The sequence below is a fragment of the Branchiostoma floridae genome, chromosome 1 (genome assembly GCF_000003815.2).
Source record: "Branchiostoma floridae strain S238N-H82 chromosome 1, Bfl_VNyyK, whole genome shotgun sequence".
Classification (NCBI taxonomy): domain Eukaryota; kingdom Metazoa; phylum Chordata; class Leptocardii; order Amphioxiformes; family Branchiostomatidae; genus Branchiostoma; species Branchiostoma floridae.
In genome coordinates, this window is record NC_049979.1 from 11,672,094 (window position 1) to 11,697,690 (window position 25,597).

Sequence of the window (25,597 nt, forward strand, 5' to 3'; positions counted from 1 at the left end):
CTAGAGACAAGTGGTCACAGTAGACAATGTGAAAAGTCATAGGTGTGTAGGTATTCTCTATAGCTAAACTTAAGCCAAAATTTTTATGTATGAAATCAACCCCTTTTAAGGTGTGAATTCTATACAAACCTCCATGTGCACTTTTTACTGCTCACTATATAACCAGAATATATAACTTAAGCTATAATCAAGAATTAGGACTCTGGCATTGTGTTCTTATCCAGACTTTTACTGGCAGCTCTTTGTATTCATAGAAACATAGTTTCTGAGGCAACTTGGAATTCTGAAGAATGCTTCAAGTTGAGTATGGTCAAAATGTTTTCTTCCTAACTACATTGGATATATTAATGTACAAATATACAGGTGTAAAAATAAATAACACTGGTATGGAAAGAGCAATTTCTCTTTGGTCCCATTACTTTCAAGTCATACCAACAGACACATTATTTTGAAAGATATCATGAAGTAGATCCTGAAGATAACAAGATTCACTGTGGGGTTAGATGAAATGGCTATTCATTTTCTATTAGTTCAAACTCACCATCCTACTTATTCAAACATCATTGAACCTAACTGTCTATCACACGGAAAGCTTTCTTTCCTTGTTATATGTTATATTTTTATGACCACAAACTAGTCAAAGCAATCTTTTGAAACAAGTTATCTTACATTATCAGCTTCCTTGGTCCCAAAACTACTAATCTACAGAGTCAGCATTTATATACAATTGTTGCATCTCATCCAACATTGTTGGGGAACATCTTACATTTGAACATTACTTACAGCACTGTGTGCACAGAATAAATTGCCTTTACTTAGTTACTAAACTTTTCACGAAGAACAGACATAAACATATACATAATGTGTCATGTAATTTCAAACAGTACATTTGACTTCAGACAATTTCACTGGACTCTTTTTTACTGTAAATCTACACAAAGTATGGACAAAGTATGGAGGCCAACGAACTCCGATCAGTAATGCTGGACAGAAACGTGTGGAGACACTGGTGTCACCTCCCAAAAGAGGATGATCTGAAATGAACTGAACTGTAAACATTGACACTTGCAGCTTGAGGTTTTTACAGAGCCTTGGTGAAAAGATTCCAAACAAAGCAGTCAAACATGGCAGACCATCTTAAACCATATTGTTTTGTGACGAGGTAAGAAATAACACACAAATACAATCAGATGGATTACCAATGATTTGCTACATTAGAATCTACACAACAACAGACACCTGCAACATGAAGTCCTGAGGGAGTTACTAGTAGGTTACAAACTAGCTACAGATATGTCACAAATCCACGGGACCATTGTCGATGTCCAGGGCTGGTCGGGGACGACCCGTGCCCATGAAAGAGTCGGGGTTGGTCATCTGGCTGCGGAGGAATTCCACCTCCTGGCACAGCGACTGGCGGTCCTGCATTAGGCCGTTCTGTTTGGTCAGCAACTCCAGAACCTGAGATGTATCAAAAACACACTCTAGCTCATCATTGCATAGCTAAAAAAAAGGAAAGTGACCTTGGAGGGGAAAGGAGATTTATTTTTGATGTTGCAGTTGAAACAATTCTGAAGTACTGGTACAGCAGTAATGCATTGGAATATTCATGGTGTCATGGGGCAGAGAGACCACTGCCATAACTGGAAAAAGAAAACCACCACAAAGTTTCAAAATTTACAAAATTTATACTTGGATATACTGTACTGTATCTAGTTCATCAGCTAACATAAATCTGTAATTAGCTATTTTTCCTCGACACAAAAATAAACTGCATAATGCTAGTTCACCTTTATCCATGGGGTAACCTATATCAATTGATTTTAAAAACGGTGTATTTAGAGATATCAAGTCGACAGATGGTAGAAACAAACTGCAATATTTTCTAAACCAAACTGCAATATTTTCTAAATCAAACTGCAATATTTTCTAAATCAAACTCTACAATGTTTACAATATTTGCTGGTTGAAACCACTATTCATAAACTTCATCATAACAAGTTACATAAGAAGTATGCTGCATCACCTGCTGGGCGCTGTTCTGTGCATGCTGGTCCATCTGCTTCAGCCTTGTCTTCATGCGCTGGTGCAGGCGGCCGTGTTCCACACACTGCTGCTCCAGGCCCTTCTCACGCTCGCTCGCCTTCGCCAGCCGCAAGGACAGATCCTCGTTCAGCTGAGACAACCGCCCAACATCAGACCTGCAGATGAGACAATGTTACTAACATGCAAGCCTGATTAAATCATGCTCCTGCCAACATGTTGAAGATTCTACCTGAGACATAAAGTGACAACTGGGGTGGGGTTGTGTGGCGTAAGGGCAGGGTGTTTGGCACATAACCCAGAGGTTACCAATGCTGGTGTGGCAGTTGGGCAGTTATACAGGGCAAACAACACAAAAAGCTGCAGGATCTGTAAGTACTGGCTCAGCACTGACAGAAGTGGCGTGGGATAGCGTGAAAGAGACGATGAAACCTTGAGGCAGGCCACTTTATGTTCAGTTGAGGAGACCTCATAAAGTATCAAGTAGGTAAACAACGCAGAACCCCGTGCATAAAAAACTAGTCCATAAATACATGTACCCACCTGTACCTCTCCCCCAGCTCCTCCAGTTTGGTGGTGAGGTCCCTGCACTCGTCCCTAAGGCGCGAGATCAGGTCCTTCTGGGTGGTCACCAGGGTGTCCAAGTCTACTGAGGACTGGGCTGGGGGACAACATTCAACAGATGAATATAGTAAATGTAGTAGACTGGTTTATTCAAAACAACAAGACTTACATGCCTCCTGGCAGCTCTTTGGAACACATGTTTTTGATCATGCATATAGCCATGTATAGGAAGAGCATTCTGCATGTAGCTCTGCCCTATTTAGCAAATTCTCAGGCAATAGACACACTTTACCTTGCTGCCTCTCCTTTTGCTCCATCTCGGCTATGAGCTGTTTTTCTCTCCTCTGAGCGTGCTCGATGGCCTCCTTCAGGTCATCACTCCGGCCACGCTCTATACTCTCCTTCTCCATACGAGCAAGGTTTGCCTGGAGAAATGGCAGCACAAGTCAAGTTAGCAGGATATGATTTATGGTATGCACAAAAATAACACAAATATCTTTAGAGCCATCCATTGCTTGTGAAAGTGCTGATATGATTCTTCACAATGCTGTGCTGTGAAAATTATGCTGTGCAAATTGCTAGGTTTAAGTGTAGGTTTAATAGTATGTACATCCAAACCTGTACCACTGATCACCTGGACATTGTGGCCACTTTTTAGAGGTCCTTTGGAGAACCCTGTCTGTAGTGGCCACATTTGCTTCAAAATCCCATAAGGGGTCAGTATAGACAGGTTTGTCTGTACACACATTAAATAAGTGGTTGTATTAATCAGTGGGGTAACCAACATCAGTTTTTAAAAACAGGGTAATAGTATGTAGGGGATCTAGGGATATCAAGCATGTCAAGTTGTTGTAGTCTGAAATCAATATCAATAAATACCCAGTTTTCAAAAACAACAGATATAGGTTACCCCCTGGATTAAGGCAAACTAGCGTTAGACATAGCCACCCCGATGATATGAATGAACCTGGTTCTGCTGGCCTTCCTTTAACACACAAGGCCCCCTATCCCCGGGAGTCTGAACCACAGGGAGGTTGGGGAGGGAAGCATGGTGGGGAAAACACACATTCATATTGTGAGAATTTATTGTTGCTTTAAAAAAAAATGATCACAAAATGAGGCTTTCATTTTTTCATACCTTTGAGTAAAGTGTACTTTCATTTTCAAGCTGCCCTTTATCATATTAGCATATATATTATACTAGCAGTTTAAAACTAATGATTCAGAAATAAAATGTAACATACATGGTGATGAATCGGAACTTCCATTTATAACCACCGATTGACAGAACAATTGTGACCAACAGGAACGCTTGAAATGCTACAATGCTACAAATGCTATTACTGAGTTCATTGACAACACATCTGGTATGTGACATAAGACTGACCTCTCTCTGCAGTGCATTCATGGCCTCAGTTAGGTGCACCCCTTCCTCCCTGCTGTCCATGGCTTCCTTCTCCGCCTGGCGTAGTCTCCGCCGCAACTCTGCAACCTCGTCCGACAGCCGAGAATGCTCCTGGACATAAGGCGTGAGAAGTTATGAAACTGATATTTTTGTTGCGGCTACACAAAAGTCCAATTGACACATACATGTCAATCAATCTCCTATATATCAACTCCTCAATCAAGCAGCTTAGCCCACATCAATCGCGTCACAGATATCCAACCTTGTACAAACAAACAAACAAATCAGCTACCACAAGGACTGTTACAGATACTCTTACTTTCCAAGAACAGTCGTAGACTGGAACTCTCTACCATATTCAACCTCTCAAATACTAGATCCTGTAAAGTTCAGGGAGGAGGTCTCCCAACACCTGAGGAACTGGAAATAACCGCACAGTGCCACTTCCTGACAGTTTGACCCCAACTAAAGGGGTGTTTATCCAGACCAAGATAGCCTGGATGTGTACTTGATTCAATCGTGATGTTCAAAAATTCAAGGGAAACCTCCACTAAAATACGCAAAAGGATATACTAACACATCCCCTCCATGCTAGTAGTTCATGTTAAAGACATATTTGAATCATAAAGCCCCCTGACCTGGTCTGTTTCTTTTCTCTCCCTCTCCAGCTTCTGCTTGAGCCTGGTCATCTCCTCCTCTGCCTCATGTTTGGCCCTCACAGCCCTGGACAGGTCACTCTGTACCCCATCAGACATCTGCGGAGAGCAACAGTTGTGCTACTAAACTTGATCTTTGATTTAGGCCATGATGATTTGATTATATGGAATTATATGGTTCATCTTATGGGAACCCCCAAATAAAAAATTTGCCCCCAAAATGTTCATTATGAAATCTAGGTGATCAGATAGGTAGAACAAGAACAACAGGCTCTTTTGCTATCATTCTGAGCCAAGGTAACATTGAAGATTAATAAACTTGGGTGATAAAGAGGCTTTGACCACTCTACGTAAGAGTGTTACTTGAAGATAACAATCAAAAAGGTATCCAAAGTCATGGAAGTCCTGACCATGTCTACATCTGCCCCCTGCGTGGAGAGGTGTCCTTTAGTCTCGTCCAGCTCAGACCGCAGAGAAGCCTTGTCCCTGGCAGCCTGCTCCAGCTCAGCCTGGAGGGAGAGCTGGGACTTCTCCAAGGACGACATCTGTCATGAAATTCATATGGATGTAATGTAGATTGGACTTATTCCTCAAGCTACCGACATCTTTCACACAGCAGTCATCCCTCAGTAAGACGTACTAGTAATACTACACTGCTGCCACATCAGGCACAAGGAAGACACTGAAATACTTCTGAGGGCGACTGTGGTGTGATAGATGTCAGTTAGCTGAGAAATTAGTCCACTCCACTACATGAAATTCATTATGTAGTTAGAAGAAAATGAATTTAATTTTTGAATTACACGTAGTTTACAGCATAGGTTGTTCAGAACATACATTGTACATTGACATATTCAAGAGAAGCTTTATGACAGATCATACACAAACAACAGTGCAGGAAAATGTGCATTCAAAAGCCAAAAATAAAGACAAAACTTTCAGGACAACAACCATGTACACACTCCTAAATCTGCAACCTCTGCAATCTGCAGTTATTTAAGACATAACAGAATTCTAGAGGTGATTCCATATAAAAACATTAAAAAAGTCAGAACCAATAAATATGTAATGACCTTGTTCTTGAGCTGTTCCACCTGCTGCTGGTACTCCCTCTGGACAGCCTCCCTCTCTCCCTTAACCCTCCTGTTTGTGTCATTGATGATGTCCTCTAGCCTCTTCCTCTGATTTGCCAACTCCTCAGTCACCTGCGCTCTCTGCACCAGAGCCTAGAGAGACCATGAGATGTGGGAAGTTGAAGTTGACATATCAGATGCAAAGTACAATCACAGATGGTGGCATCTTATCTATTCTCATACACTAAAATCTGCATTACATGCTTTACATATTGTAATTGTGAAGCCATCTATATCAGACAAGCAGCGCCGTCTCCAGCTTTAGTTGGGAGCCCATCTGCTTTGTTATATCGATCATCTTAGGCCTTAATTAATACATTTTCACAAATTTTGCGACATGAAGTTCAGAATTTTTGGATGGACAGAGTGAAACTTTTTTCTGTCCCAACAAGCAAATTTCTGTCGCGGGACGGAAGGACGGGTCCCGTTAACAGCACTGCAGATGAGTGAATCTGAGCCTGAATATGATGAATTCCAGACTACAGTTGAGTTACGTGAAGGCTTGTATTGATTCTCTCCCTTCACCTCTGTCTTCTCCAGGTGAGCCTGCTCCACCAGCGCGACACTCTGCTTCACCTGCTCGTACGCCTCGTCCTCTCTCTGCTTCATCTCCGACATCAGCGAGCGCGTCTGGGACAGGGCGTCCATCAACTCATCCCTCTCTCTAACATAACAACCAGGATGGCAATGATTACAGTTTTCTATTTCTCATCAATCAATCAATCAAGCAAGCAAGCAATCAATCAAGCAAGCAAGCAATAAATTCCATTTTCCAGGCTTTGGTTTAAGTTTTTATTTGTCAGTAGAAATAAACATCTAGAAACAGCCAAGTAACAATCTCCAAATTAAGGCGCCAACCTGAGTACCTGACAGTACAGGCACCTGTTGATCACACCTGATGCATACCTCTCTCACCTAAACATAACACCTAATGAAGAATCTGATGTTTACCTGGTGACCCTCTGTAGGTTCTGTTCCAGGGTGCCCACCTGAGTACCAGACAGCACGGCCTCCTGTTGTGCACACCTGATGCACACCCCGCCCACCTGCCGCGCCTCCCCCACACCTGTACCCAGCAGGCCCAGGGACTCTTGCTGTCTGACCTTGGCCTGAAGGGCATTGCACTCCTCCTCTTTCCTGCCAAGTTCTGACCTGGGAAAACAGTAAAAACTTCAGTCCATGCTACAGACTGTCTTTAGACATTTTGCAATCAATGAATTTTGTAGTAGGGAAACATAATATACAAGTAGCAATCAGCTACAGCTATAGCAATATCTAAAACAGAATGTATATACTTTCAGAAATCAGAAACCAGGGTGAATCTCATGCATGAATAGGAAGATCCATACTTTGTGGTTTTCAGAAGAGCCTCTAGTTGTCCAGTCTTTGCTGTATACAGTGCCTTCAGTCTCTCCTGAATGGTAAAAGAAGTTAACCAAAGTCAAAACTATTCTATGTCAGATGTTGAGTGGATAATGTATCAATCATACACAATTTTGTCAACAAAGGGAATACCATATACGTGTAGTATGCACTAACACAAAACTAACCAGTTCTCTCTGCCATTTCTGGAACAGGTCCTTGTCCTTCATGTCTGCTGCTCTAGCCTGGTTCTCTGCTGCAGGAAGTGAACTGTCCACACCAGTACTAGCTGCAGGTACATTCTCCTGGGTCTGCTGATACAGAACATCCATACAACCTTTCACACAGATCTGGTGGTGTACTAGAATCTCATCAGAACAAAGACCAAGCTCATCCAGTTCCTATCAGAACTGGTGGTTATAGTATCTATCCAAGCTTTACAATGACTCTCATACCATTTTGAAAGTTCCTTCCAAAACTGACATCATAGAATCTGTCAGATAAGAAAAAAATATGCTTTCTGACTACATTGTATATGATAAACAATTTCCTTTTCTTAAGGACTAGTAGGAGAGTATTCATGGCTGTTGAATACACTTATAAATAACACACACTTAACCTTTTATTTACGAAACATTGTGAATATGGGCCATGCTAGATGTGTAAAGCACTGTCCAATCGTGATTGCTACTTCTAACAGGACACACCTGTGGGATTCCCAGCTCCTCATCAAGGGTAGCAGCCACGTGCCGACCCTTCTGGCTCTCGTGCAGTTTCTGATTCTCCTCTACAACTTCTTTCACTCTGCCCTTCAGCAGTGACAGTTCCTCCTGGAGAGGCGAGATTTATCAGTGATCAATTCTCAACAGAAAAATGTCATTTGCACAGCAGAGCATCAACATATTGTGCATCTATATTAAAGATAAACAAATGTGCATACAAAGTTGAGCTGTAAGCAGAGTTGACTGTCAGCATTCTAGCTTATTGTTTGGTCTCCTATCTCCAATAAAAACATACTAGTAATGCTTGACAGCAATGACAGATAGTTTTAAGTATACTTGTACCACTAGTTACAGTATATTGGTTGAATCTGATATCTGTAGTACCAGTAGATTGTACCTTTTTTATGCTTGTCAGGTGAATTCTGCTCCCCAGGGCAAGGGGATACATTGTCAGGGCAAGGGACACAGTACCCTTATTCCCCTCTTTAGAGGAAAATCTGATGTCTGTACCTTCACATATCTGTTCTCTGCTTCCAGCTGCTGGATGTAGCCATCCTGGGTGGTCAGGAGCGGCACCAGCTCCTCCGCTGGGGGCAGGTCATGACCTCTGTCCCCCAGGTGCCTGATGGGAGAAGCTGGGACAAAGTGAGGGTCCCCAAACTTCTCAGGGGATGATGGGAAGAGAGGTTGTCTGGATGGTGATCTTCCTCTTCCAGGAGATGTCTAGAGAAAACATACAGATATATACTGTGACTGAAAATGAAATGTCAATCATAATAGAAAGTTAGAAGAAATGGAAAGGCACACAAGAAACTTGTGCTTGTACAGTCCTCAAATATTAGCCTCTGAACATTAACCAGATTTTAAGAGCATTTGAAAGCATACTTCCCTAGTTTATTGAACATGTTACCTGAAAAGCAAAGCCATTGGAAGTGAGACATTGCTAAAATCTCTCTGAAGACTTACTGGAGGTCTGGCACCTGTCCTACTTCTCGATGAGCTTCCATGGGGTTTCTGTAGAATGTTTCGTAGTCGGTCCACTAGACAAGAGTATACAAAAAATGTCTGAGAGGAGACACATTCAAGACATATTGACTCCTAGGCTATGTCTTGATTGACTCATTGAGGTGGTGCATACAGTTGAAGTGTGCATCATTGGTGTTTATGCCAAGTGAATTTAAGTGACTTGTCTATGACATCACCTATATGACATTTATTTGTGATTTAGCATAGTATACATACATGTTTTGAGAATGCAGTGCTGCATCTCTGTCCTAAACTTTGGGCTATATATCTATGTCTAGGTTTGTATATAAGCAATTACTAGCTGTAGCTTTACATGCATGAATTGGCCAATTACTTACTGGGAGGTTTCCTGTGATCATTACCTCATGGAGGAAGAAAACAAAGTAGGAAATTGGTGTGCCAAAAAGTTAGTATTTCATTGTAGCAGCTGTAAAAAAAACAATCATAATGGTTCTAAGTCCTGAAAGAAACCTACAATATGATTTTTATACTAAATTATATGACAAGGTGATCATGTAATCAACATCATTGCTATAACTATGATGGGTGAACTTTTTGTTTTTCCTTCTTTGTGACATTGGAAAATGGCAGCTTTCAACCAACCAATCATTTTACCATAATCATTTCTAACACTAGTAACAGTAACAGATTCACAATCATAATTCAAAGAACTGATGTTTGGCATAGCCCTACCTGCAGTCTGATAGACTTGTTCCTGCTTGGCTAAAGCCTCTGGGGAAATGTCCATGTGTGCAGGGCCAGCCCCACTCCTGGGTGGGGAGGTCTGGCCTGGGTAGGGTGCACTGAGAGCGTGGTGTAGCTCATTGTGGGTCTCATTTGCACGATCTGTAAGAGGAATATTTGAAAGTAAACTCTTCTGTATGGACGTTAGTGTAACACACAGTTTAAGTTGCACTGCGTGCAATCACACATGGTTTGCTTGGAGTAAGCTTAGGTATCAGTAATGACATGTTTTCTTGTCATTCGGAAGTCAATGCAAAACAGTCTCTGTAATACCGAGTAGTCTCTGTTCTAAACCAAATGCTTACATGACAACAACCATGTTACCTCACCAGGGCTAGGTGATTTTGTCCTGCTGGGCGATAACTTTCGCTTAATTGTAGACATGACTTTCTTCCACTTTGCCATCACAGCATGTGGCCTATCTAACGTTACATGTACAATACTTAGCCTTTTGACACATTAACATGCTAAATGGGGCGTGTCTTCAAAGCAACGTCCACACACAACGTCCACACCAGAGTCAGGCTGTGGCCAGTTTTGAGGTGATCCACACAGAGAAGCCGCGTAGATTATTAACGGTAAGAGGCAACAATAAACATATATAGGCGCGAACATGACAAAGCAGCAACAAAAGAAAAGGTGTCAAGTTCATCGTTTGTGTGAAGGACAATAGAAGCTGAAGTATGTCGATCTGTTCTTTTCTTCTTCTCTTGATGAAAGAAACTGAATAGCTTTGTTCAAGTACCGTATCAGCTGTAACAGATCCGCTTGATACTGAAGAGAATTGATAGCTGTAAACAGATTTGCTCAGTCAGTTCTACGACAAAAGCAGGTCACGCTCTGAGCGTGATAACAACGAGCGTTAAAATTTAATCAGATTTTGTTGTTGTGCTGGGTGACATGGGGAGGGAGGGGGGCAAGGACACTTCAGCTTCAGTGTGTAGAACTCACCTCGGACTGCTCTTTGGTACTCCACAAGGGAGTCACTGACATCCCTGTCATATGCCTGCATAGCTAACTAAGAACGGAATGCATCACCAAGGGTGAAAGCTAGATGTTGGCCTAGAAATTGGACAAAGAAGGAGAAATTTGAACGGAACAGACACTTCCGGATTGTGTTGCATTTCGCGCGCAGGTCTTTTGCGCATAACATGAATCAAATGGACCAATCAGAGAGCAGCAATGGCAACTAGCGGTACACCGCAGAAAAATATCAGGAAATCGTAAAAAATGTCAATATTGTTCTAATAACTCAAAAGTTCCCAAACAATCAGGATCATATACTTTAAATACAATATCATTGGTTTTCTATTGACGAATAAACCCTAGTAATAGATCAATTGAATATATAGATAGCTATTTTTGCGTGTTGTTGCTATTATGGCTTTCCGCTAGCGAAATTCCTGCATTTTCCCCCGGTAGTTGCCAGTTGTCATCAAATCAAGAGACAAATTTCTCCCCGCAAGTAGCGCCTAGCTTTCCACACGAGGTGAGTATGATACCTACGATCTCTCTTCTTCTATCTCGATTATTGAACTAACGTTCAGGTGTTTCTGTGACGGAAATGACACAGAACAAGTGGCAGTGATGGGTGGTTCCGGTGGGGATGAGGATGACAACATGACAGGAGGGGAGGATGTTGGACATGTCGTCCTGATCCTGACGATCGCTTCCCGACAGCAGGAACTAGCTACGGCTTCTCGTGATCTTCCGGTGCCCCCAGTATGCCTGGAGGCAACCGAAGCGCAGCCGCGCCCGTTTATACAACATAAGCTACAATTTAGTATGACATGACAGCTGTCATATCAGTCGTTAACCCTGTAGCAAAATTATGACTCCCGGAGTATAAACCTTAATTTGATGTGTATGCTGCAGTAGAAAAGACTGTTAATGGGTATGTTATTGTTGTTTACCCCCAAGTTCATCCTCAAGCTTCAAGTTTAAGTGTATACGTGCAGCTTTGTTCCTACGTCATGAAGTAATAATCCAATTCTCCAGGACCACATTCATTCATATTCCAGTCTGTGATCATCCTGTCAGTGAGTTTCCCAGCCAGCCTGCCCATGTTGTGCACTCCATGTGAATTATTTATAGAGCATGACGTAGCAGTTGATGTCTGGCCAGGCAGGGTGATGTGGCACATCCACTGCCCAGTTTCATTAAACCGGCATGTTAGCATTCAATCCATAGGCCAGACATCATACTGGAGTGGAGAGGTCTCATATGGACAGCAGAATCCTGGTAGTTGGAAGACTCATTTTTTGTCTTGGTGGGTTGTCGCCCAGTTTTAGGGACACCTGTTTGACTGGGAGACGACAGGTGATAAAACATCACTGATGTTTGATGGTCTCCTTTTTGGCTCTCTACCTCATTACGATTCTCACATACTGTACATATTAATTTACAGCTGATTACTCTCAAAGCAAAGGTTTGGCTTTAGTTTTTTTAGGACATTGTGTTTATAGGCGATTTTGTCGGGCTTCTATTTTGTACCGTTTTTGTCTGCCAGCCAAATGTTCTGATACAAAAAAATTCCCCATCGATAAGTACTAGTAATACTAAAAAAATGTGGAGCCAAACCTCTGCTTGGAGAGTAATCTTGTGTAAATTAATGTACTACAGTATGTGAGAATCGTATCCATTAATATCAATATGATTTACAGAATTTAATTGTGTGCTGGACTGCTTTTGGTAAAAGTATCAATCAATGATGAAAGTGGATGCTGTCGGAAGGGTCTGACGTTTTTTTAAAAATCAGCCTAGTTTCTTGATGAACTTTGTATTGTGTCTCTTAATACTTTGATGTCTAACATTCATCACTGTACCTGCTTAAGTCTTGGTAGTGTGATTTTCCTTAATGTTGTTAGTTTGAAGTGCAGTTGGCAACAAATCTACATGTTTTAATAATGTGTTGTCCCACTCTTGTTGAACCTAATTAGGAATGACAAATTATATGAGAGCCTTCGCAGACATCCACTGAAATTGACAGAAAGGCCCTGTGTGTAAAAGAAATGTTAGATTTCATTCAGCAGTCTGGAAACCACATGGCAAAGGGTCAGTGGGGTGAACTGTACACTGTACACACATTGGTGGGATGTATTCAGTCAATGATTGAGTTTTAACAAGGTCACATTTTTGTGGGCACTTCAGCACAAGTGGGCAAGCTTTATTGGTGAGAGAAACAAACTCACTTGTGTCTCCCACTTATGCATGAAATTTAGCTGTCACACCTGCTGCTGCCACCAATCATGTGCACATTAGCTTGAGTATTTCGTCTCCGTTGCGTTTCATTTTTATGATAGCCTTGGGAGTTGTTTTTGAAATTACTGCACCTCATTTGGTACCAATATTGATCTGTGCTGATGTTCATGGTATATTTGCTAGTGGCTCAGATTCAAAGATGATTTCTTATTTATGTGTTCTAAAGAAATGTATTATTGACAATATTGTTATATTGCTAGAGATGGTCTTTGCCCCATAATCTGGCCTGCACAGAATACATAATAATATTAACTTAATATAATTATGCATTCCCGTGCTGGCCAGATAGCAACAAAGTATTAGACTATTAATAGATTTTGTAGCCTTTTTACATATACAGCTATTAATTGCCTCTATACATCTTAAATTGTAAAAGAGCTGAAAGTTTATGGTTGCCTTATACATTGTACATATCCTATTCTGAGTGATAGCAACATAAACATTAAAGCAGGTGATGAACCACACCATCCCAAGCAAGCACATGTACATAACGAATGAAAATGTCACAAATGATTTCCTTGCTGGGTGTGAAAATTCTGCTCTGATCAGAACCTAAAATGGCATGCCAATGTCATATTACTTTTAAGGGTAAATGTCAAATGACATTCCCTGTTTTGGTGATGTATTGAACCATCCTCCAGTTGTTATCTTTCTGTCTACATGTGTAAAGCACAGATTAGTCTTCATCAAGTGCTGACTTATTTTCAGTTTCTGCCTTTTACAAATGGCTTATTCAGTTATTGACTCATCCCATAGATCATTGTTTACATGTAAGTCTTTCCAATTGAGAATTTGAGATATTGATTTCTATACACATTGACAATACATTATAATCAGGGAAAAGCTCTGTTTTCAGCTCTAGAGATATGATTCGGCCATAGTTTGTTAAGAAAAGAACAACCAAACAATACCAATGTCTGCGTGCTGTGCTGAAAAAAATGAGATGATATTGCAGATTGGATTAAATTGTAATGCAGAGCATGATGTCGTTTCTATAATGCATACAGGGGCTGTCTGGTGGTTGTAAAATACAAGAGAGCAATCTCAGTAATGAATGTTTTATGAGGGTGATGATCAGTTTTCTTTTAACCATTTTTAACACACAAAAAATTAAGGTTTCTGAATCTTTTTACAATTAAGTCTACCAAATGAAATTTGTCATTCCTCATTTGAATTTGAAACGAAATTGATGAATAAACATGGCACTGATGCTGATTGTTTTCAGTTCAAAGACAGTAGGGTATACTGTTGGGACTAGGCAGGATTCATGCCTTAATTGCTGAAAATGCCATGTGGCAGCCCATTGTAAGATCATGTGATACATCATCTAATAGATACTTGCAGATTCTTGTCAGTGGTATTGATTATTCTGCTAACTGCTCATCAGTCTCAATACTAATACGGGGTTCTTCGTATGAAGAAGTTAGAAAAAAACTGACCTAGAGTAGACACACAATATATACCTTTTTTATTAGGATGTAAGCTTTTTCAGCGTTCAATTGATTATCTGCTGCAATGGCTTAAAGTTATGTCCTGTAATATCAGAAGATGCCCGTAACTACATGAACCCTATGGAATTGTTCTTGTGAAATCCCAAGGGGTCCACTCTATCACATGACTAGTGAATCTTGTGAATCAATCCCCTCTGCCCAGATTTGGCTATTAAGTATTATTGTGCTTACACAAGGACACCTTGCCAAGGAGGTTAATTGCAATTTATGAAAGACCACTTTGTTTTGGCAGACGCAAATTGGTAGATCAACATGATAAATGGAGGATGAACTCTTTGACCTGGCCAAAAAAACTGAGGGAAAACTGGCAAAATTGCATGTCATAGCCTTCACTTATAAGCCATTCAAGTTCACCTCCATTATTAGTCCATATCTATCCAAGAAGGTCACCTTTGTTCAAGCTAAGCTGCAGTGTATCAAAATCCATCCCCTTCAGAGTGAGATGTCAGATTGGAATCATTGGATGCACGGAAAAGGTTATTTGGGATCTGTATGAAGCTCTAGAAGGCTATCAAGAAAGTCTTTTTACATTATCCTCATCATTGTTTTTACATGATTGTTTTTCCTTGAGAATGAGTGAAGCGTTACTGGTAGAAAAGTTCCTCCTCCAATACTCATTCATTCTTTCTATCATGCCATTTCTGACCAATTTTGTCTCCGACCAGAAAGTTACAAATAGTTGACTGCTCTTGTTCTACAGATGTAATGTGTACACAGCCATCACCGCCTAACATTACAGTACATCGGCCAGCATGATGCAGCAGTAGGGACTGGACACAGTAACCAGCTGTGCCGACAGCCATGGCTGCCTGGTATCTCATCTCGGAGAAACAGAGCGGCAACGGTGCCGACCAGCACAAGTACCGCCTGCGCCAGCAGATGATCTTCGTCGGCCGAGAGGACTGTGAGATGGTGCTACAGGTAGGGAGAAGAAATTTTACTTCTTATGGGATGGGTTTTCCAAAGAACTTCTATCTTAGCAATGTATTTTGACTGACAGTTTTCGGGAGAACTGTATATTATTTGATTGACAGTGACTGAGAAACTACCTGGAGACATAACTGGAAATACCCATGCATCGATTGGTCACTAGCACGCTGCTGCTTCAGTCCAACATCAAGCTATTGATTTACTCACAGTTTTATTCAAGTTTATTTACACTTATATTGGCATGGTAGTTATTATGAAGTTCTGAAGAGGTGATGTGAAGAGCTGTTGTTAATTTGCAATGTTTGTTTACTCACCACAGTATGATTTCACTTCCTTCTTATAATTACTAATACATGTACTTGTAATATATGAAGAAAGATATTCACCACTTGGAGTAAAGAAAGTATGTCCATATTGCCTCTCTTTTATGTTAACAAGGATATAAGAGGGTATATGGAGTATTGCACACTTTTTAACTATATTAAAGCTTCAATAACAAATTGACCTTTGATCTTAGGTGTCCTTAATTGTTGAAGGCAGGCCTCTTCTCTCTCTCCAAGTTAGGAGGTCAATTACCATGCTGATAGATCTTTTGTTTATGATATCTGTGTTGTTTTGGGCAGTCTTCTTAACCAGTGATTTGATATAACTTGAAATGAAGGGTGTCCATTGTTGGAAGCTAGAATCAGTGGTCAATTTACCTGTTTGCTTTTTAATACATGTACTTGTGTCCACAAATTTGATTTCTGCAAGAAATTTTATGGCTATTTCTTGATGTCACCTTTTGTTTTTTGTCACCAACATGGCTCTGGTAGATGGATGAATTATGAGACTGTATTGTGCACCTGTGTGTGTGTGTGCATGTGTATTTAATCTTATCACAAAGTACACAGTTGGCACAATGAATCGAGGCAAGTCTTTTCCATGATTGTGAGATGTTTGCTTTGTACAGACGTCATGATTTTAGTGCAGCCATTCTTTTCTATGTATCTTTAGAATGTTACAAGATATGATGTGTTGTAAGAACAATGGCCAATCATCATCATTGGTCGACATGCTTACATCCAACAGAGCCACATGTATACTGCCCCTTCTGGGATGACATACAAATGTACATGTACCCTTTGTTAGCTGATTACAAGATGGAGATGCGCCAGGTCTCCCATCCAGGTGAATGGAGTAGATTGCCATATGGCTGATACGAGACAGATGTTCGCCAGGCCTCCATCCGGGCGATTTATAGACTAGTGAATATCTAACACCAGACAGAATGGTTTGCACCATCACACAACGAGGCACGCCCCTATAGTAGCCAAATTGTTGGGGAAAGCTGGGTAGCACCTTGCCAAACAAAGTAATCCCTGTTCAAAACTCAGGTCCATTTACCCCGACGTTGATCCTTATAAATCTGCTAATCTAAGGACCAACAGGTAAGGAGACCTTTGTGTTAGCAAAACTCCTGTTGGTCTCCAAGTTACCTTGACTGAGGCACCAGCACTTTGTAACGGCACAGCAGTTAACTAGTTGTCTAGTGTTACCATGACAACTACAAGACGACACCCACCGTGCAGGTGTTACATGTAAAGCAGCTCACCTGACTAAGTGATTTCACAGTTGACTGGATTCCACAAGCGATTGTTAAAGTCAAAGTGGCCGCGGTTGTCTGCTTGGTTACAGTTTTAAGTGAGTAAGCACACGGAAGCGATACTTTTGCAGCAACATGCTTCTAGCTCAACCTGTTTTCTCTGGACTGTGACATAGGGGATTTGTATGAACTTCATGAAGAATTCTGAAGGGCCTTAATTATAGGGATATCCAGCTGAGGTGATAAATACAGTTAATGATTGTTTGCTTAAGATAAGCTGCCATGTAATTCAGGGCTCTATGAACATGGTCTTAAGTTAATAATTGTTTTCGGTTTGACAGTCGCGATCGGTGGACAAGCAGCATGCTGTCATCAAGTACGACTTGGCAGAAGACGTCTACAAAGTGAAAGACCTTGGCAGCCTGAATGGGGTAAGAATGATTGTTGTCTTATATAACGTTACAACCACCTGTTCTGTTTAGGAAATATGTTATAAAAGACACATGTAAAACTGATACTGGGTGAAACCCTTCTTAGTGTGTCAAAACTTACTGTAGTACATGTTGCATTCTTGGCCAGCTATGTACTGTGTTGTGCAGTGTGTTAGCCCATGTAAACAATGCCATGCCCTGCAGCAACCCCCTGATTAAATGGAGGTAAAGACTTGTTTGCTCTTGTTGACTTGGGTCAAGAAAAGGTTAGTTTAGTCCTTAGGGTCTGGGAATATTGTTGTTTTGGAACTGCATGTCAGGAATGCCATGTTCAATTGTCGTTTAAAGAACAAGTGTACCCAAGTGGCTCCAGAGAGGTGCAGTCACAGTTAGTGCTTCTTCCAGTCTTTTTTGTCTGGTTGGACAAGGAAGAATGTGGAACGGTTGTTAGTATCAAGTGCTTGCTGACCTGTGTCACAGACAACCGTTAAGAAAAGCTTAAACATCCTTTTCAAACAGGACTTGTGTATTGTTGTTGTTGACACGTTATGTAACAGGGTACGTTTGCATATGTGAAAGTTTGTTGTCAACAAACATGGAGACCTAGGTGTCGATACACAGTTTTGCTCACAGCCAGCCACACAGGTTGTTCTATATAGGAACGAAGTCAACTGAACACAGCCGTCACCATGCTTTCCTGAGGGGTTATAAATTTGGCAAAAGGGTGAGGGTGAACATTTTGCCAGGAGAGTGAGTCCACAATAGTGGTAACATTTACCCTAAATGAACAGGCCAAAAAAACAAACCTTATGGTGGCCATGCTCCCCTGGCATATCATTATCCCTATAGCCAGCATAATTAGACTAGTAGAGACACACTGAACTGGAGTACAGTGTTCAGATATTTAATATATAATCCTTTTTCTTTGCAGACTTTTCTGAATGAATCTCGAATCCCAGAGGAGACCTATGTCACATTGCACAAGAAGGACACCCTCAGATTCGGATATGATATCCTTTTCATATGAGATATTTCATAACTTGAAAGGTAGCTTGTTTTGGGAGAGAAAGACTGTCTGAGATGCATTGAAGACTAGAGTTTGAAAGTACATTTTTCATTTAGCTGATTGACAGTAACTTTGAAATGGTGCCTATTTCTTCTTTGTTGGCTTGTTGGTATCCTTGACTGTATGCACATCATCATGTTTTTAGAATTGAGCACTTAGAAGATACGGGAGAGCCATGGGAGCTGAAACAGGTGACATATAACTGTTCATTGATTAGTAATAGCTCAAGTTTATGGTGGCCAAGGTACTAATAAGGATGCTGTCTGGTACAAATGGTTATTTGTGTAAACATTGGTTACTTTATAAACCTTGCATGTTTTCAAACAAAGACCTGTATACAATAATGTTTCATGATACAATGTAACAGTACCAACATTGTGCTACACTGTTAAATCACATGTACAGCAACGTGCATTTGTAATCCATCGGTAGCATGGACATGTTACTGAAATTCAAGCACCAGGTACTAGTATATTCTTTCCAAATTAGAGAAAGCAAAAATGTGATCTTGTTTACTCTGGGATTTCCCATTTTGTTTTTAAATTTGATTGAGCTTGTTGTTCTCTCCCTTTCCTGTCTGTCCACTCTCCATGTGTTGACCTTTGTCCCCTCCCGACCTATCTCTGCACGCCCTGTGTCTTAGTTGAAGTCAGAACTAGTAGCTCGGCGCTTGAAAGGTCGCAGGTCGTATAGCCCTCCTTTCTACCATGCTCACTGTGAGGTAGGGAACTCTGCTTACTCTCTGTGTCGTGGACATTTCAGCCATTCCACTGGGTTTGTAAGTGTTGTCCTACTACAACCACAGTGCATGTTTGTTACCATCTTTCTTTTGTACTCTCTTATCCCACTCAAAGTTTTTATTTCATCTGTCATCTTGCCACTTGTTGTATCTCTTTAAGACATGTGATATACTAACACTGTGTCTTCCATCTAGACTCTTAGAACACTAGGCACTTCATCATTAGAAAAGTAATCATTAGTACTAAATAATTTTGCATGTGTGAGAGACAAGACTTCATGTCCTGTACAAGTGACTTGGTACATTTCTCTGTTGTAAGCTTGTTTACTAAACAAAGACAGATAAGATGATAAGGGATTATATATACCAAAAGTCTGAACAAAAAAGATGCCTGTGTGCCTGATGTCTGTGTAATATGTTGCAGACATGTGGACATGAGGTGTACCAGCCCCATGACTCACACGGCCGTCACCGCGACAGTGTCCCTAGCGCCTCGCCAGCCTACGAGCAGAAGAACCAATCAGCAAAGGTGCCTCCTCTCAACGGGTCAAGGGTCAGAGACATGAGGAGAAGCCCAGTATCATCAGGTTTGTGTGGACATTAGGAACTAAATCATGAATCACTGCAGTATACACATAGTTACCCCTCAGGTAAAACTGCAACATGCAGACCATCCATTTCATGAATTCATCCCCTACTGTTATGAAGATAGATAGTTATTCCTTACGTGTACCATCCACTATGAACATTCTATCACTGTGTGCACTGTTGAGGCAAAGGTAGCATGTCAAGTACTGACGAAGGGTTTTTAACATGCTACTAAACTTGCTATTGCCTCTTTGATGATTAAGCTACCAAGAGCAGCAGCACTCTTCTAGTGCACAATCATATACTAGGATACATGTGTCACATGCGTCCATTAAAAATCATGTGTCATACCAGTTACCAGCACCCTACCATTGAGGCCATTTCTGACATAGCATGACTGATCCACTCTTCTCATCACTCATTCCCCGCCTGGAACACTCTCTCTCTCTCTCCTTCCCTCCTTCCAAGTGGACATCGGGATACAGACCGATGAAGAGTGTGTTTCCCAAGCCGAGGACAACTTGTCTGAGGAAGGCACAGTGCCACCTGCGGCTGAGATGACCCACGCACACGGTCAAAAACAAATTGCTCAGTCCCCCGAGGTGGAATCGCTCCTGAAAAGTGAAAGTACCCAGCCTGAAAGTGAAAGTTCTGGGGTTCAGGAGACCACCGAATCCCCCTTGTCTCTTACTAGTGAAAGTACGGGCACACCATCAGGTATCCCTCCCTAACTCCTTCCCTCATTCTGTCATTCCATGCATGGCTGTAAGTAGGAACGTTCTTGTTGCATTGTTGTTACACAAGACTTAATCTATCCTTCCATCATTTTGCATATGCCATGACATCATACAATGTTCAATATGTTTGGTTTGGTTTGGTTTACTGGTATCTCCATTAGTGATGCATTGATGTTGACAGTAGCTACCAGTAGTTAGGTGTAAAGTGGTCAGGGAAAATACTTAGGGAATGAAGATCTGTGCATGTCCTTTCAGTGGCTTGCATATTATTTTTCATATCCAGCACTTGAAATCACTATAACCAAGAACACTGAATTCTTGTTGTAGTGTCACGGAAATTGCATGCCCAGCTGACATGTTGTTCCACATGAATGCACAAAAGCATATATCCAAGAACGAGTTCTTCACCTGTTCCGTTCTGTTTCATTCTGTTCGTTTGAGAACATTTCTTTATTACTAGCTAGCCATCTCCGCATGTGTATCATGTGCCCACTTCTCCCAGACACACACAGATCATAGCATGCCTACTTTGCTAGACTTCATGCCTTGTTTTTGCAGACCTGACTCCCCACGCCAAGCGTGGCACCCCCCTGTACGGACAGCCCCAGTGGTGGGGAGAGACGGAGGAGGGGGTGGGGTCAGGCCATAAGGTCAATGGAAGGGGGCACAAAGACCTGCCTGTTAGAGAAGGTAGCTGTTTCGCACTTGTCATCACCCTCCCTCCCTTCCCTCATGTCCTACTCCAGATAACTTGTCTGTCTTGCATGACCATCCAGGTTTGGTTTAAACACGTCATATGGTGCTATTATCAGTGGTTAGGATGGTTGGTCCCAGGGAAGCCCTGTAATAGATATGTCATACAGGTAAACACAAATACAGGAATGTCACCAGGACCTGTCTAGCTGGGTTGGTGTTAGATATTAAGTAAACATAACTTTTTGGTCAGCAGCTGCAGTAAGTATTAAAGTTAAACAAGGAATGCTTTTTCTCTGTATCTGTCAGCCCTCTATGAAAGCATGGATACATTTATCAGATAGCTAAACTGATTGCTTCAAATTGCAGACAAGTCTATGAACGACAAATTAGCATGCAGAACGGGAAGCTGGTGATAGTGAAGGATTACTAGTGTATGGGTGAAACAGGTTTGTTTGGTGTTATGCGTACATCACCTAGTATCTCCCGTCACCTGCAGGTAATGGTGATGGAAGAGCTGGTCCTCCCCCAGCCGGCTCCACCAACCTTAGAAGAGAGCAGAAGGAGAGAGACGCAGTTCTGGAGCGGATGGATGAAACAAGAAGGGAACACAAATACTTTGAAATTCCGGCCACAGACTTCCAGCAGACGGAGATCTCGCCAATGAACCCGTCGAGTAAAGACATGTCAGACTTGAAGAAGAAGGACTCGCACCTGTGCTTCACGGTGAACCTGGACGACACGTCGCCCCTGAAGCTGAGTGTTGGGGACAGCGTGAGCAAGTTTGCGCCCTCCCACCGTCAGCAGAGGAAGGAGAGGACAGAGGGGGTGGGGGCAGACGAGCCCATGTCCTCTCCCAGGGGCATGCATCGCAGGAGGAGGTCTGAACATCTGGAGGTCAGTATGCCCTTCAAACTGTTGGGAGGTTCATCATCATATCTTAAGCTGGATGTTTGTGTCAGTTTATAACATGTATGTTTAGATTTAGCCTGTCAGACTAATGTGCTACATATTGCTAAATGCTTTTTTGTCCTACTACCGGTATCCTACAATTAACTGTCAGCATCACCCTATCACAAACCAGTGTGGAAAATAAATGAACAACCCTTCAATGTACATATTGTAATTTCTGTTTGGGCTATTTTCAATGGATATGACCTATTCTATATCTTAAATGTAAGCATCTGTAATCGTAAGCACATCCTGTTTAGAATAATGCTGGCTAAAGTGTTCAGTGGGTTTTTGATGTTATTTCATATCTTATGCTAGGAGAACTTTATTTTGTACTGATGTTGAACTGTTGGATGTGATTTGAGCAGACTGAGCGTGAAGGCAGCCGCCAGGTGGAGGTCATGTTCAGTGGTTCCTGGAGGCGAGGCCCAGCGGGGCAGAGTGACGTCACTGATGATGACAGTGTGCACAGTGACATGCCTGTGTCCAGTAGGAGCAAAACAGGTAATCTTCAGCCTTACCTTTCTGTGTTACCGGTACTATAAGTCATTGATAAGGTATGTTAAAGGAAGGCAGATGACAACAGTGTGCACGGTGACATGCCTGTGTCCAGTAGGAGCAAAACAGGTAACCTTAATGTCACCCTTTCTGTGTCACTGATGGTCATTGACAAGTTATGTTGTTAGGGAGTAAGAGAGATGTCACTGATGACATCACTGATGACGACAACATGCACAGTCACATGCCTGTGCCCAAAACATGTAATCTTGAGCCTTACCTTTCTGTGTAACTACATTAAACATTGCTAAGTTATATTGTGAGGGAGTAACAGTGAAGTCACTGATCTTTAACATCACCTTTCTGTGTCACTGCTAGTCATTGATAATTTACATGTATGTTGTAAGGCAGGCAGAAGACAACAGTGTGCAGAGTGACATGCCAGTGTCCAGTAGAAGTAAAGCATGTAGACTTACCCCTTACCTGTTTGTTAGGTCTTTGTTAGGTTGTAAGGAAGAAAATTATGAATAGGGCATGGATTATACAAAACAGGCTAGATGGAAAAATGCTTCTGTGGCATTTTCTGTCCATAATTGAAGTCATCTGTCAAGCCATTTTGTGACATTTTATCTAGACTCATGGTCATGTTATGTCCATGAATTGGAGCCACATATCCAGGTACACAAATGAAACTCATTGACAAGCAACTTACAAACCTACCCTGTTGCTTGACTTTTATATTTTGTATGCCCATGCCCAAGTAGCATCTGATTGCCTTGTTCTAAATCTCATATAAAAAAGCCTTTCTCCAAATATCAGGAAGCCAACACCTTGATGGCACCAGAAGTGAGTCGGAGACGGAGTCCAGACATCCCCACCTACATGCGCGGGTCAGGCCGGAGGAGCAGCGCAGCCAGCAGCCGGAGATGTCGCCCCTGGCGCAGGCTGACCTCCATCGCAGGAAGAAAATCACTCCGGAAGACATGCTGCTGGACCAGCGGTCCTTCACGGTCGATTTCTACGACAGGAAAACTCCTCCCAAGACGAAGTACCCGGACTCGCTGAAGGAGAAGAAAGGCGGCGTGAGAGGCAGTGTTGAGAAGGCACAGACAAGGAAAGGAACGGACGGTGCGGCTCCACAGCAGGGTAAGGCAGAGGCGGGAGAGAAGGACTCTGGGTCGCGACCCTCCAGTGGGAAGAAGAGACAGAGCAAGGAGGATGCACAGGACCACCCTGTGGACCCTGATAAGGACGTGTGTGAGGAAGACAAGTAAGTTCAAGCATGAAGTAAAGACATAATGTAGTCCCTGACTTATTGTCCCAGAGATAGTTTGGCAGAAAAATATCAGCAGTCCTGCATTTGTGAAAAAACTCCTTATCAGCAGCTTTACATTTGTCTTATTTCATCTAAGTTTCATCTAAAGTCAATATAGATTACAGTGATAGAGTTAGACTTCTGATAAGAGATAATTGCATAGTAGCCCTCTTTCATTTTTGCAGTCAACCAAAAAGGAAACAATAGGTTAATTGAAACTATATTGAAAGACTTAGTCTCCAAATGTCTACCTGTACAATGTTCATAAATCATCTGTCCACAGAACAAGTGATGCAGGCACGTACACTATAGAACTAGATGAACCCAATCCTGAAGTGGAAGAAGCCAGAAGAAAAATAGACGAGGTGTTTGGTGTCAGCGAGCCTGGTGAACCACAGAAAGCAGCAAAGGTCAGTTAGTTCTGGATTTGTTTGGAATCTATGGTGCTCTAACCATCCCAGGGTCATGGGCAATCAGGTCCAGGTTTTATAACCAGCCCATATCAATATAGACAGGATGAGATGGTTAAAAGAAATTCATTTAATGTTAACAATATCATGAATAGTAATAGAGTCATACAGTGTATAATATCATGAAAATCAAGTGTCGGTTTTATGGAATTTACACATGCAGCCTCTGAACTGTTCCTAATTATTTTCTTGAGCACTTAAAAGCTATCAGCAGTCTAGACATGATCTAGGATTTAGCCATGGTCAATATTGATTGCAATGGCCAAGGAGGTAGACTTTTTTGGGCATGCATTTGAGTTCAATCCCTGGTGATGAGGTCATTCCAAAGACTTAAAAATCATAAATGTAGCTTTCTCTATTCAGCTGTAGTCATTGGATTCTTTTATTATACAGTGCATTCATGAATATCTGTTTGAGCTTTTATTTTATATCCATAGAAACGCAAATTGGCCTTCTGGCTGTTTTTATTAAGATCACAAATGTAGAGGTACGGGTCAAGTAAATTACTGTACAACAAAGATACAAGTTACCTTTTGTTGTGGTACACTGTCATGACATCCCCCTGTGTGTTATGTTTAGGAGGCGGAGTCTCCCTCAGAGCCTGGCATCCAAGGACCAGGTGGTGAGAGCCAGGTAGGCGGGCAGAGGGAAATGGGATGCTGTCTGTGAACACCTGAAGTTCATTTCCCTTTCTTCTTAGAAACCCCTTCATCTTTTGTGACTCTTTGTCTGTGATTCCTTTTGTAGTAAGGAAAGTCTACCATCCTCCGATGACAGCTTCTCAAGGCAAATTTGCTTTATGTAGACTAACAATCTAGAAAAACCGTTAACAGATGTTACATCTGAGAGCTTACCTTGCTTTTTTACACATGAAGGCTTTTTTGACAGCCTCATCACTGCCTGTCTTTACCTGTCTTTCTCCTCTCTGCTTGGTCTTCACATCCAAAGACTGTTTGAGATAACCTGCAGCAAACTAGGACTGCTGCCCCCCTCCCCCATTTCATCCATTCTTATGCGCCGCCCGCCTTGCTTTGCGTTTGTGTTCAGCCCGCTGCCACATCGCTTTACTTGCTCGAGCCACATCTACATCCATGTGCACACCAACCACGTCCACTCTTCAGTTCTATAGAACACGTGGAAATGTTACAGTCTGTACTTTGCGCCCCT

The 25,597-nt window shown here is 41.8% G+C and overlaps 2 protein-coding genes across 19 annotated transcripts in view; one reads left to right on the forward strand and one right to left on the reverse strand.

Annotated features, from left to right (window-relative positions):
* Positions 1–218: 218 nt before the first annotated feature.
* Positions 219–10,812, reverse strand: LOC118410034 (serologically defined colon cancer antigen 8 homolog). 2 transcript variants are annotated; one of them, XM_035811508.1, is made up of 17 exons: positions 10,607–10,812; positions 9,605–9,757; positions 8,852–8,925; positions 8,396–8,608; positions 7,871–7,993; positions 7,352–7,474; positions 7,151–7,215; positions 6,753–6,953; positions 6,327–6,465; positions 5,742–5,894; positions 5,079–5,213; positions 4,651–4,767; positions 3,995–4,123; positions 2,900–3,032; positions 2,587–2,704; positions 2,027–2,201; positions 219–1,461 (listed from the first exon to the last, which is right to left on the reverse strand). In XM_035811508.1, the coding sequence occupies exons 1-17, from the start codon at positions 10,665–10,667 to the stop codon at positions 1,297–1,299; spliced, it is 2,277 nt and encodes a 758-aa protein (XP_035667401.1). In that variant the 5' UTR covers positions 10,668–10,812; the 3' UTR covers positions 219–1,296. The 2 variants fall into 2 exon arrangements, with proteins under 2 accessions (XP_035667401.1, XP_035667392.1); XM_035811499.1 differs by having other exon boundaries at positions 7,352–7,477.
* Positions 10,813–10,979: 167 nt separating this feature from the next.
* Positions 10,980–25,597, forward strand: part of LOC118409922 (centrosomal protein of 170 kDa-like) — a 30,142-nt gene continuing 15,524 nt past the window's right edge. For 12 of the 17 annotated variants that reach the window (XM_035811316.1, XM_035811335.1, XM_035811378.1 and 9 more), the window contains exons 1-14: positions 10,980–11,144; positions 15,128–15,348; positions 17,284–17,373; positions 18,305–18,383; positions 18,569–18,630; positions 19,083–19,160; positions 19,603–19,765; positions 20,235–20,483; positions 21,062–21,193; positions 21,696–22,093; positions 22,513–22,651; positions 23,465–23,915; positions 24,244–24,370; positions 25,010–25,063. In XM_035811316.1, coding sequence (XP_035667209.1) covers positions 15,229–15,348; positions 17,284–17,373; positions 18,305–18,383; positions 18,569–18,630; positions 19,083–19,160; positions 19,603–19,765; positions 20,235–20,483; positions 21,062–21,193; positions 21,696–22,093; positions 22,513–22,651; positions 23,465–23,915; positions 24,244–24,370; positions 25,010–25,063 — 2,142 coding nt within the window. In that variant the 5' untranslated portion in view covers positions 10,980–11,144; positions 15,128–15,228. The remainder of the gene's footprint in view (positions 11,145–15,127; positions 15,349–17,283; positions 17,374–18,304; positions 18,384–18,568; positions 18,631–19,082; positions 19,161–19,602; positions 19,766–20,234; positions 20,484–21,061; positions 21,194–21,695; positions 22,094–22,512; positions 22,652–23,464; positions 23,916–24,243; positions 24,371–25,009; positions 25,064–25,597) is intronic. The other 5 variants (XM_035811326.1, XM_035811435.1, XM_035811369.1 and 2 more) reach the window with 5 other exon arrangements.

Excerpts from the sequence above, each read along its gene's own strand:
- LOC118410034 (XM_035811499.1), bottom strand. The coding sequence starts at position 10,667 with ATGCAGGCATATGACAGGGATGTCAGTGACTCCCTTGTGGAGTACCAA. Across the intron at positions 4,124-4,650 it reads AGAGAAAAGAAACAGACCAG|GAGCATTCTCGGCTGTCGGA; the intron begins GTCAGGGGGCTT and ends CCTTATGTCCAG. Across the intron at positions 1,462-2,026 it reads CACAGAACAGCGCCCAGCAG|GTTCTGGAGTTGCTGACCAA; the intron begins GTGATGCAGCAT and ends GATACATCTCAG.